Source organism: Ursus arctos, unplaced genomic scaffold (assembly GCF_023065955.2).
Source record: "Ursus arctos isolate Adak ecotype North America unplaced genomic scaffold, UrsArc2.0 scaffold_11, whole genome shotgun sequence".
In the NCBI taxonomy this organism is placed as follows: domain Eukaryota; kingdom Metazoa; phylum Chordata; class Mammalia; order Carnivora; family Ursidae; genus Ursus; species Ursus arctos.
Genome location: NW_026622775.1, coordinates 12,988,729 through 13,002,118, shown reverse-complemented (window position 1 = coordinate 13,002,118; position 13,390 = coordinate 12,988,729). Strand labels below are relative to the sequence as shown.

The following is a 13,390-nucleotide window of genomic DNA, read 5'->3' as shown; positions in this document are numbered from 1 at the left end:
CATTTTGCCGTCATGATAATCATCCTGAACATACCTCTAACTCCCCATGTTATACTAGACCCTGTCAGGAGCAGAGAGCATAAGCTTTGGGTCTTTATTGTTTTCTAGTCAAGGATTCATGGTGTGTTTAACTACAAGGCACTATATACCGAGAGCCCAGTGAGAATGATTTGTAGAAATTTAGAAGAGGAAATAACTTCTGGTTGTAGCATCAGGGGAGCTCTGAGAGAGGAAGAGTATCTGTGCTTGGTCTTAAAGAATAAAATTCTAATAAATGGGGAGGGGGAGGGAGAACATGGGTACAGTATAGTATAATGGTTGGTTGCATGAAATCGTACAGTTTAGGATATTGAGGAGGGTGAGTGGGTGTATAAGTCTGTGTATGTGCAGTTACAAAGGATAAAGATACCATTTCTGAAAATTTTTGTAAGAGTCCAGAATAGAAACATTTACCTAGTGCTTTTGGAAGGGATTATGAGGCCCTGTTTAAATTGCCCACTGATTTATGAAGGCCACGATGAAGAATAAATACCCTCAATTAGCAAAGGAAGTAAAGAAGAAGTAGAGTTTAGAGTCAGTAGTTTGTCAGCCTGTACTCTGCTGAAACATCAAAGAAATTGGGAAGTCTGCAGGGAGACCAACAGTTTGAACTTCAGATACTTTCATCTATATATTTTATCTTCCTTTCTCTCATACTGAAGTAGATCGTTATGCTATGTGCGAAGTTTAGAAACAGAGCATACTAGGTTCTTTTTAAAAAGTTGTCCCTAAGCAAAATAAGTTTTACTGATATCTAAGGATCAAAGAAAATGGCATGTATCTTTTGTGGCTGTCATGTAACCATTGAGCACGGTTATATCCACCAATGGAAATTAGTAACAGCTTCAGTAGTATTTTAGGAGGGAGGGGGGAGGGGGAGGGAGACGAAGAGAAAGAAACTTGGGTAAATATTAACTGGAGTTTAGACCATTCAACTCTGAGTACACTTAGTATAGACTTGAATAAGAATATTTATGCCTTCTACTCTTTTCAGGAAGATTAAGGCCTTATCTTGGGATTTCTCAAAAAAATTTACTTTTTGTTATGGTTTAGAGCTTTTTATTACTTTTATTGTCTTGCCCTGACATCACAAATGACTACCTAATCAGAATTACATTATCAATTCATATATGTGATTTATTTTATATAGTTATATAGAATATGGCTCTCAAAATCTCTCAATTTCTATTGAGATTGTCTAGAATCTGTAAGAGAAGAATCACACAGAAGGAGCAAAGTCCTTTCTTGATAAAAATAGCTATCCTTTTGTAATCTGAGTGTGCCTTTCTCTTGCTTCAGTTGTTCCATTTGTTCTTCTGACCTTCTGGTGACTTCTGAGAGAGCTTTGTTTATGATGAATGTAATACGCCTAGCTTGTTTATGAAAAAAAAAAAGCACACCTTGTAATTGCTGTGGATTGAGAATACATATATGAAAGAAGGGAATATATTAACAAAATATATTTTCTTATCTGTTTGACTTTTTTTTTACCTGGAATTTTGAGAATTTTTTCTTTATCTTATTTTTGTAATATCCCCCATCCCCTACTGTGACTCAGTATTGTTTACACTGGTAAACAATTAAGAACAAAACTTTAAACATGTCTTCCATACACTTTACAGACGGTGTACTTACTGAATTTCTGATAGAAACCTCTCTCATAAATATGTGAAAGAACCTCAAATGCTTTGTTTTTCTCATAGGGAAGAGCAAGAAGACACTTCTGCAATCCGAGTTGGTTTTATCACATATAACAAAGTGCTGCATTTCTTTAATGTAAAGAGTAACTTGGCCCAGCCTCAAATGATGGTGGTGACCGATGTTGGAGAGGTCTTTGTTCCTCTATTGGATGGTTTCCTTGTCAACTATCAAGAATCCCAATCTGTGATTCACAAGTAAATATCAAGTGTTTTATAATTTAGATAGAAATCAGGTATCTGTTTTTAATTGTTTTGATTCAATCACACATTGTTTTGTTTTGTCATTAGCAAGGGGGTTTTAACACATAGATAATAAAACTCTATCATTTATGTTCTATTTTAAATGTATACAAATATCTAAAAGTCAGAGTTTTGTTTTATTTTGTTTTTTAGAGAGAGAGACAGCAGTGGGGAGGGGCAGAGTGAGGGAGAGATAATCTTAAGCAGACTCCTTGCCCAGTGCCCAATGTGGGGCTTGATCTCATCGTGACCCTGAGATCATGACCTGAGCCAAAATCAAGAGTCAGACGTTAACCAACTAGTCACCCAGGCGCGCCAAGCAGGAGTTTTTTTTAATAGTCACACTCAACCTGATCAGTCCCTTCTCTTTGCTGGAGAGAGATATTTCCTGCATATGGATGAGTGTGTTCAATGATGATGGTAATAACTGAAGATATAGCCACTGCTCCAAGAATTTATGGTTTAAGAGGTCAAAAATATAAATGGTGAAAAAATATTTACAAAGGGTATACTTTTGTAAATATTCTAAACAAATCATAAATTTTGGTTCCAAAACATGCCAGGATATCATTCCCTAAGGAATGACCTATGAAAGTCACCCATAGGTGTTTAGTATGAAATAAATACCATATGTGTTTAGACTTGATAGTGATTTATTTCTTGAAGTTTATTACAAATATGCTAAACATTTAAAACCTTTTACTCATTCATTTCTTATAGTTTATTGGACCAGATTCCAGAGATGTTTGCAGACTCTAATGAAAATGAGACTGTCTTTGCTCCTGTCATCCAGGCTGGCATGGAAGCACTAAAGGTGAGAAGTCTTTTTTAATTGCTAGTAAATAAATTTTTTAAACACACACACACACACACACACACACACACACACACACAGAGGGAGGAAATTTCATCTTTGAAAGAAAACACAGCCTCTTTAAAACATGTAGTTTGCTAGAGGCTATTCCAAACTTCCCTACAAATCTTAGGAGGAAGTGGCCCAAACCACGGATTGCTCCCAGCGTTTACATTCCAGAACTATTAGCATCTAAGCAACTGATTTTGTCAGGATTTCCAGTTTAACTCCTCCCTTTGGCTTTTATATGAACTTTATATGATCTATTTTAAAATTACTTCAACAATAACAGAATCAGATATGAAGGGGAAAATCCCCATATCATTCTCTCCTTCGTTGGGTTTTCAAACATGCAAGGGCAAGGCCTGTGACAGTCAGTGACAGATGTGAATGCCACGCAGGGCCTTGCTGAATGCCCACAGCAGAGGCACGGCTGGCCATGGCTTCAGTTGGGAAGCTGAGCCCTAATGACCCTGGTCATTTTCATAGTAATAAAGACAGTAATCTGAAGAAGGCAAAATGATTGAAAAGTACTGACTGTTGATCATTATTACCAAGCACTTTGACCTGCAAAGCTAGGGCCTAAAAAATTGATTTTCAAATTTTATTATTAAAGTTAAATTGAAATTAACTTTTAAAATAAAATGGCTAGTAATAATAACAATAACAGTAGCAATAATAACAAACAGCAAGAATAATGCTAAAGAACTGAGTTTATGAAACACTTCCACAGAAATTTTGTGTCTAAACATTGTAGTTTTGTTTTGTTTTAAGATTTTATTTATTTATTTGACAGAGAGAGCATGAGCAGGGGCAGAGGGAGAAGCAGACTCCCCTGCTGAGGAGGGAGCCCAATGCAGGGCCAGATTGCAGAACCCTGGGATCATGACCTGAGCCGAAGGCAGATGCTTAACCAACTGAGCCACCCAGGAGCCCCTGTAGTTTGGTTTTAGTACAATGATTCTTCCTTGGGTTTTCTGATCTTTAGAGTATTTACTCATTGAATAAAAAAATTGCAGATGTCCCTTATAAATCCTCAGAATACATGTCAATTTAACATAAAATTTAAAATAAATTTTACATCATGAAGTGACTTGGACAAGTTAGGGTCCATCTAGTGGAAACCAATACTGATCATTGGTTGAGCTACAGAAAACATGGGAATTCCTATTTTATTCCATATTACAGAAAACAAATATTTTCTATTTCAGTTTGAAAGAGTTTTGTTGTTCTCTCTTCCAGTAAGGTGTTTAGAAACGGTGTGTAAATTTCCTGATATATGATCATCATACATGAACCTATGAGTCTTTCTACTTGAAGAAACTCATACGGGGAATAGAATTGTATCATCTGCTCTTGCCCTAGAGGAAAGATGAATAGATATTCGTAAGCCGGCACATCATCAGTTAAGACAGTAGAGTGGAAAGAAGAGTGCGGGCATGGCTTCTAGAGCGCTCAAGTCAGCATCCCAGCCCAACACCATATTTCATTTCTGAAAGGCAGCAATGCTGTCTTGTAATGATGGGTTCTCACTGGGAGTCCACGAGAGGTCTAGAAGCTGTTTAGCAGCTTTGAAAGACAAAATAGATAAAGCAGATTTGTCTACATGCATTCCATGTGTCCGAAATGTGCTGTTACCTAGGACACATTACTGGGAAACCAGTGTGTTGGTAATAACTGTAATGTTCTTCGAAGTACTCACACACTAACAGCTGGGGCAGTCAGCATTCTCAGTGCTCACTCACCAGAGGCCAGTTCATTTCATCCAGTGTATTTTTCGCATGTCATTTTTTGTTATATTTGCAATTTTATTGTTAGAGTAATTAGTGTACTCTTTTACACTGAAGTTCAAAAATAAGAACCAATATTTAAATATAACAACTCAGAATGACTTCACAAATATCAAAGTTAATAAGTAGTAGTATTCTTACAAAGTAGAAGAAGTATCGAGTTGCCTGTCTGGCTTGGTTGGTGGAACATACGACCCTTGATCTCAGGGTTTTGAGTTTGAGTCCCAAGTTGGGTGTGGAGATTCCTTAAAAATAAAATATTTTTTTAAAAAAGTAAAAGAACTACCTTTATAAAAGGTAAAGAACTGTCTTTTTAAAAGGTAGGGAACTGCCTTTATCAAGTGACACTGCTGGACATAATGTTGGTGGCAGTTACTGTTGTGTGCCTGCCGGCAGAGCAGACCGTGTCCTGCCAGCACCTGTCTTCCTGCAGAGGCGGGATGGCACTCCACTCTTTGGAAGGATAAGTAAGGCAGTAACTCCTCACTAATGAGTCATGGGGTCACGTGTGAAAGGGTGGCTACTTTTTAAAAATGTAGATTTCTGGCCTCACTCCTAGAGATGCTGATTCATCAGCTCCCTAATTTGTTCTACTGATGACCCATATTCGGGAACCACCAGCAAAAGGAATTATTACTCATTCTGCAATCTCTGAGAACAGCCGTACATTATGTTAACTCACCAGAAAATTGCATACCTGACCCATACAACTTTGTATGTTACTTTTGTACTAGGAATGCTTTCACTTAATCATGATTTAACATCTTGCCCTAAGCTTTTCATTAATGGTTGAAATAAGAGAAGACACTATGAAGAGAGTTTCTTTCTTGTGTGTAACATTAAATGAAGACTTTATTGCAAATTAATCAGTTTCTTGCATGTAGAAAGATTCACTAGCTAGTTCCCTAGAGTCAGTTTTTACAAACATTGTAACTCCTCGTGTTCCTTCTAGCCTTAACTACCAAGAAAGATACCAGTAATACTTAGGGTAGACTTTCTAATTTAATTATTTCCTTTCCATGACCTTCTTGCTGATTTCTAGTTCTTTACATTTACCTTGGTGATTCTATTGTATGTGTGTCTTTAACTATCTGTTTCTTCAAAACTTTTTTATAAGTAGGTGTTGATATAAAAAAAAAATAATGAGAAGTTTCTCCTTCATCTGCCAGAAAGATTCTGGGTGGTTATAATTCATTGTATAAGAGCAGAAACTGCTGTTGTATAATTGGAGCTTGTCTGCGGTTTATGCTTTCTTCCTGAGAGCAACTTTATTAGGTTTGGATGAAGAAAACAATTTTCCAATAGGATAACCTTGTGTGTGTGTGTGTGTGTGTGTGTGTGTGAGTGATGATTGTTCTCGACCTCTGACAGTGATAGTATCTCGTCTTCTCTTCAGGCTCTCTGTGGCTAAAAAGCAGTAGGCTTAAATGTGGGTAACTTACATACAAGGGCGCTACAATGCTTGCCTGAAGTCATTATTAGGCGAAGACCTAACATTTTTGAGAATTTGCAAGCTAGGATCTTAATATTGAGGAGACCACATCATTCATGCATTTGTTCTTTCAATCAAGAAAGATTTATTAAATGTGTTGGGCAATGTGAGGACTACTGTTTCTAGTTCTAAGGTGCTTACAGTGTGGTAGGAAAAAATGTAACTCTGCAATACAAGACATGATAGTTATTGCTTGTATTCCCCAAAAGAGGGTGGGGTGAGAGCACAGAATAACTTTGGAAAGCCCAGGACTGTGGCTGGCCAGCTGAATTGTTCAGGAGATTATGCACAAGAGGCCAGAGATGAGAGTCTCATCCTCTTGGACAGGGAATAGAAACTGAAAGCACATCGAAGTGCGGTGTTTTTTGTGTGTCCAAGTGAAGACATTTTAGAACTGGTCTCCCCCATTTGAATTATAGCTTTATCTTCTGTCAGCTCATGCCAAGTAAAATCTATATATAATTAGTTGTAATAAACTTCTTGAAGCACAGAGAGTTGACAAAAACAAACAACATGTGCTAATTTGTCACAAAGATAAAAAGGGAAAGTTTGGAAAGTTCTTTTGAATACTTTCTCAGAGTCCTTGAACTATTCAACAGCAGGCTTCAGTACACTTTTTTTCAGTTGTACGTGCCTCTGTGACCACAGCATCTTGTTCTCTTAGTGCCTTTTTTTCCCACATAGTCTTTGAAAATCTGCATCTCTTCTCAAAATCTGCCACTCATAATTCAACTACATGTGAATTTCTGGTATTGTCTCTTAACTTGACCAAACAGTGGTTTTCTGTGTTAGCTATTACTTCCACCAGAAAACTAGATAAAAGAATTAGGCAACAGATTGAAAGGAAGTGGCCTTTAATGGTTATGCTTCAAATATATCACTAGTCGGGGGAATTTAAGTTATCTTAATGTATTTCTACATTTGATTTCAAGGTGATACATCACAACATTCCTTCCATTCCTTCTAAAATTTATGGAGCACCTATACAGTGAAAGCGCGAGCTAGACCCAGTAGGGCTTGGAGAAACACATTGTAGAAAAATCAAGGTCCTTCCTTTTTCTTGAGCCTGTGACCTGTAGAAGACAGAAGGATACATAAAGTTGTGATTCGGTGTCATTAAGTCTTAGCCGCAAAGTAGAGTGGGGACAGAGAGGTAGAGGCAGCCAACTTTGTCAAGAGTGATGTTAACATGTCTCTCAGAGGAATGGACATTGGAGTTAAATTTTGAACAACGGGTTCTCCAGGCCAGCCTTTCTCAACCTGTTTTCCATCATAATAAGAATGACATATATCATTGTCATTTGTCAATTCTATATGGTACATTAATGTGGGCACAATCAGATTTTGGTAAAAACATAACAGATTTATAGGGATTTAAAGCATAGAATGCCCTAGGAGCTTTTTCTTTTATTGCTTCTTACAAAAGATTTTATAAATATGTGATTAATGAAGTTATAAATCTAAAATTAAGCTATTTTAATTGGCTAATGAATTAGAAACAAATATGGCTACTTTATTTTTCTCAATAGTGAACTTTATTTTTCTAATGGGTTCTGCTTTTTTCCTTTAGAGTTTTGCCCCATGGGTAATATTAACAAGGCAGTCGTGTATGTTTAATTCTGATTAACACCATGCATTGGTTCATTGAATTCTCTCAACAATATTCTAATGTAGGTACTATTTTTCCTGTGCCACATATTAGGTAACTAAGGCTTAGAGAAGTTAAATAATTTGCCCAATATCACTCAGCTAATCAATGGTTTGGACTCTTATCCATGCAGCTAGGAACTAGGACCCATGCTCTTACGTACTGTGGTGTACAATTACAGTGTTTGTATGAGCAGAGAATATCTGGACGGATTGACAGTGAATTCCTTAGGGGAACTGGGTGGGCCAGGCAAGAAAAACTGGGGGGAAGATGGACTTTTTTTTGTTTTTTGTTTTTGATCCTATTCACATTTATTTTTTTTATTCATAATAATATTTTTATTATATTATGTTATTCACCATACCGTACATCCCTGGTTTCTGATGTAAAGTTCGATGATTCATTAGTTGCGTATAACACCCAGTGCACCATGCAATACGTGCCCTCCTTACTATCCATCACCAGCCTATCCCATTCCCCCAGCCCCTCCCCTCTGAAGCCCTCAGTTTGTTTCTCAGAGTCCATAGTCTCTCATGCTTCCTTCCCCCTTCTGAAAAGGTTTCATACCTTTTCTGCTACTTGAATTAAAACAAACAGAAAGTACTTTTTTAACAGTGAAAGTGATAGAAATAGTCATAGAATTTCAAAATTTTTAACATGTCATTATCAATATTACTATAAATTTTACTCAGATTTAGTTGTAGGAGCTAATGTGTCTTAATTGGCCAAAATGTGGTTAGTGTCTTTTTCCTGTGCAGTGTGTATGTACGTGTAGGGTTACTGCCTATGCTTCTTCACTGTCCTTGCCTTCTTTCTTCCTTATGCTATGTCAGTAATTTTCAGTAGAAGGCTAGTGCACTGCTCACTGCTGACCACAGCGAAGACAAGACGGGCACAGGTTAGGCACCCCTCCCCATGTGTCAGCTGTGACCCTACCTCGCTGACCCACTCCACAAAACACGGTGACTATCACTTAGTGAAACACATTAGGACAAGGCTAAACTTGAATTCTCTCCATTTGTTTTTTAGGGAAATTATTCACAAACACACGTACCTTATTAGTAGTAGCAAATAACTTAAACACCTCTTCACAGCTGACCCAGGCACACCAGAATGTGCCACTAAACCCAGCCTTTGAGAACAACAGCTCCGGGCCAAGAAAAGGGGGAAATGGATTCCAGGCTAAAGGAACAAAATGTGCAAAGATATGGAGGTGTGTAAAGCACGTGGTGTATTCCAGGAAAGCACAGCTTGTATGGTGGAAATTCTATGGCAGGGGTTAGGAAATGTGGAGATTCAACTGGAAAGTTGACGCCAGCTGAACTCCAGAGGGCCTTGAAGGGCCAGAGGGTGACTGGCTGTGTGACCTGGGGCAAACTGGATGAGCCTCAGTTTTCCTAGCCTTAAAATGCAGACATTATCTTCTCCACCAGGTCGTGAGTATTAAGTAAGTCATGTGTGCGAAGGGCCTGGCATGGAGCTACACACAGCGAGTGTTGGCAACAACTCATCTCACTTTTTTACCCTCGCTACTCCCACACAGATAAGGGAATATGGACTTTATTGTGTAGTAGAACGGCTCCAGGACTCTTAAGGAGAAATGCCCCATACATGATCAGAACAGTTAACCTTAATTGCTGGGAGTGCTCTGCCAGCAATATGCCAGGATCGTTTGGAGCAAGGTTGGAAGGGTCAATACATTGAATCTTTTAATTTCAGTAAATTTTGCTTAGTGGATTACTTCTTAGGTCCTCAAATAAGATTTTAAATATTTCTAATGCTGCATCGACTTTTGTGGAGCCTAAATCATCTTTTTATTGCTTCCCAGGGACTACAGATCTATCATCTCAGTCATATATTTTTCCTTTTGTCACATTGCCTGATAGCTGCTTTCTTGTGTCTATTGTTGCCACAACACTGTTACATTCTTGTGCATTCTTCCTTGAAATACCACTTTAGGTGTAATCAATGTGTACTAAAGGTTTCAAAGAGGAGCTTCTGTTGCACCGTGATCCTGGGACTTCTGTTTATTTTTGCATCATGGGATTCACTTAGTCCTGAAAGAGTGTTCTGTAGGCTAAACAAGAAAGTATTTTCCCTGTAATACATCCTACTAGTTTTTCAAAGCACCATGGTATAGGGATCTACATTCGAATATTGGCTGTTTGATTTACAACTTGTGTGACTTGAGGAAAATCACTATCTTATCTAAGCCTCAGTTTCCCAGTCTATAAATGGAGAGAATAGTTCTTGCCCAAGGACACAAAGGTTATTAAGAGGATTAAATTGTATATAGTAGATATTTATAAATTATATGCATTAATGCAAATTATATATATGTATATATATTACATGTAAATGTATATATAATTTAATCCTTTTAATAATGTATGTGTAGTGTTTGACTCATAGAAAGTACCTATATTTTAATTTATTTTCTGATTCCCTTAAAGTATAATTTCCCCACCCAAGACATTTTCTATATATTTTTTTTCTTTTAGGCAGCAGACTGTCCGGGAAAGCTGTTCATCTTCCATTCCTCCTTGCCGACTGCAGAAGCACCAGGGAAGCTGAAAAACAGAGATGACAAAAAGCTGATTAATACAGACAAAGAGAAGGTATTTGTAAACAATGGCCCTTTCAAGTGTCCCTTTTAAAGGGGAGTAAAGAAAGAGTGAAGGTATCAGTTTTTAAAGGGGAGTAAAGAAAGAGTGAAGTGTCCTTTGTGTAAGAAAGGGAGAGAAGCTAAATGTAATGCATAAATCCAGGACATTTTTTATTGCAGGAATATTTTGAATTGCATATAATTTAAGAAATCTTATATTCCTAAAAAAGCTGATTTCTGAAATATACCTAAATTAAAATAAGGCCTCAAACTTTTTTTTGTTGTATACTCTGTATAAGAGACTAGGTGATAAGACTGTTATAGAAATGGGGGAAATGGGAGGACATGCAGGAAGAAGATAAAGGTAGAAGGAGAATGTAGACTGTACCTTATAACAACACTCCTCAGACAGGAAGTAGAGGTACGCAGTGCTCAAAGTCCGCTTTGCTCCAACTCTCTGACTGTATAGCCATTGCTGGGGGGACAAGTCAGGGGGAAGGATAAGACCAGGACGTAGGCACCTTACTGGCCACATGACACTAGACAAGTTGCCTCACGTAGGTCCGTATAGGTAAGAGAGCGAGCTCGGTTTCATTAGCATTGTTGGAGGATCAGAACATTACCCGCACACGCATGTTCCCTACAGCAGGAGCCTGGCCCACTCTGGGTGCTCAGTGAATGGCTGCTGCACTGGTGATGGCCATGATTCGCTCCTTCAGCCCCGTTCACTTAACTGGAAACAATTCCTCTTTCATTTTAAAAGAATTCAACAGAAATTAGAAATTGAAACCAAAAACATTTTGTGGTTTTCTTTTTCCCTTTGTGCATCTTTTTCTTCAGATACTTTTCCAGCCTCAAACAAATGTCTACGACTCACTGGCCAAGGACTGTGTGGCTCACGGCTGCTGTGTGACCCTCTTCCTCTTTCCCAGCCAGTATGTGGACGTGGCCTCTTTGGGTCTCGTGCCTCAGCTCACCGGTGGAACCCTTTACAAATACAACAATTTCCAGGTAAAAGCCAGTAACTTGTTCACCTCAGGTTTTCTACTGCCATTTGACTTGAGGTGCTTAAATCATAGGTTTTTTAAAAAGCTATGCCCCCTTGTGGGCAACTGTCAAATGTAAATTCTAGAACAAATGGAGACAATGTATATGTGGTTAAGCAGTTGCTTTCCTACTCCCTGTTTGGCAACAGATTGAGCTCATGTAGCCTCACAGGTGAATTTCAGTGTAAGCTTCCATGGTGGGGAAAAATATATTCTATATAAAATTTTAGTATTTTAAATATATTTAAGATATTGTTTTTAAAAGTGACTATGTATTTGTTTTAAATTGTTATGATTTGGGGGATCAATTCATGATATCCCTCTCTTCCAAGCCTGAATTCAGAGACAAAATCATGAGATAGTAAAAATGTCAGCACCATACAGACTTAGGTCTGTGGGCAAGTGGGCTTACTAATGCTTTTACCCTTCAATGTAACAAACTTATATACCCAGGCATAGGGTGGGCACAGTTACAAGCTTGTCTTGTGGACAACTGTACCTTCAAAACTTACTATATTGAGGGGCAAGAAATGTGTGCCTCCTACAGGCAGGCTGCCTCCCCAGAAAGAGGATCCAGAATAGACTAAGTTATGCCTACCCAGTTCCTCTACTCAGACTTACTAATCAGGTAAGTCACCTCTCACCTGAGAAAAAGGGGCCAGGGGAGTGCCTCTGACTTATGTACCTATCCATGGAAACATGGAGTGGGAATGAGTGTTCCCCCAACATAAATGACAAATGTTAAATCATCATCTATTTTTATTTAGCATCAATAAAATTATTTTTAATCACCTAGCTACATGTTTATATTGTAAACTAGTTAAGGGATTTGGTAAGACCAAAGATTGCAAATGAAGTAAAATTGAAAAAGTTTTACGAGTCCTTTCTAAGATATCTGGATAAAGTGGGTTTTAATCAAGATTTTAAAAATGAGAATCGTTATTTTAAGTATTTTACTGCCATCTGGTGGCATTGATCCTACTTTATTTTTCAGATGCACATGGATAGTCAACAATTTTTGAATGATCTCAGAAATGATATTGAAAAGAAAATAGGATTCGATGCGATTATGAGGGTTCGTACCAGCACAGGTAATTTTCAGTTATACTATTTTGACTATACTATTTTTCATGTCTCTGTTGTGTAATAGTTTCCTCTTCAAATTAATAATGGGTCAACAGAGAAAATAGCAATAAATTAAATAGGAACAAAATTTCCCTTTTTCCTCATCATTAGGTTTCAGAGCCACTGATTTCTTTGGTGGAATTTTTATGAACAACACCACTGATGTAGAAATGGCAGCCATTGATTGTGACAAGGCAGTGACAGTGGAATTCAAGCATGATGACAAACTTGGTGAAGACAGTGGAGCCTTAATCCAGGTGATTAAAAACGTGTTCCCAACTTTGGCAAGAAATGTTTGTTTAGTTTGTTACTGACAATGGTCGGTAGGGCGACTAAAATACCATCAACTGTGTTAGTCTCTCTGTAAAGAGATTCAACTCTATTTCTCCCAAGGAAGAAGTCATTAGATTACAGCACTCCATTGTATATTCTCTATACCCTCATTTACATATGCCATTTGTATGAAGTCACAATTGTATGTCATCCTATGAGAACCCAGCAAACTGTGGTCAGTGTTGGAGGTGTTAGCAAACTGACTGCCAACAGTGTTCAATTCTTTTAGGCTTTAGCACCCATTCACTCATTTGTTGCGTTCCTACCATATGTCAGCCACCACGTTAAGGGCATTGTTATGGTACATGCAAATATAAATAGAATTTGGTTTTGTAGTAAATAAATTTAAGTAGAAGCCATGGAGATCTTGAATTATAACAAGAACAATTATATCTAATGGGCATAGTTTTCAGATACTAGTATCGCCCTTAAAGAATGGAGAGGGGTTGGCAGTAAGCTGAGGAAGAACTCTGATGTTTGAAGAAGTGTATACCTGTTTGCGTTCTTGAAACGCATATA

The 13,390-nt window shown here is 37.8% G+C and overlaps 1 protein-coding gene across 4 annotated transcripts in view; it reads left to right on the top strand.

The window, feature by feature from the left end:
- Positions 1-13,390, top strand: part of SEC24D (SEC24 homolog D, COPII coat complex component) — a 98,972-nt gene that overhangs the window by 67,634 nt on the left and 17,948 nt on the right. For all 4 annotated transcript variants that reach the window (XM_026499239.4, XM_026499238.4, XM_048212329.2 and 1 more), the window contains exons 12-17: positions 1,743-1,934; positions 2,700-2,793; positions 10,264-10,380; positions 11,208-11,378; positions 12,408-12,504; positions 12,650-12,795. In XM_026499239.4, coding sequence (XP_026355024.2) covers positions 1,743-1,934; positions 2,700-2,793; positions 10,264-10,380; positions 11,208-11,378; positions 12,408-12,504; positions 12,650-12,795 — 817 coding nt within the window. The remainder of the gene's footprint in view (positions 1-1,742; positions 1,935-2,699; positions 2,794-10,263; positions 10,381-11,207; positions 11,379-12,407; positions 12,505-12,649; positions 12,796-13,390) is intronic.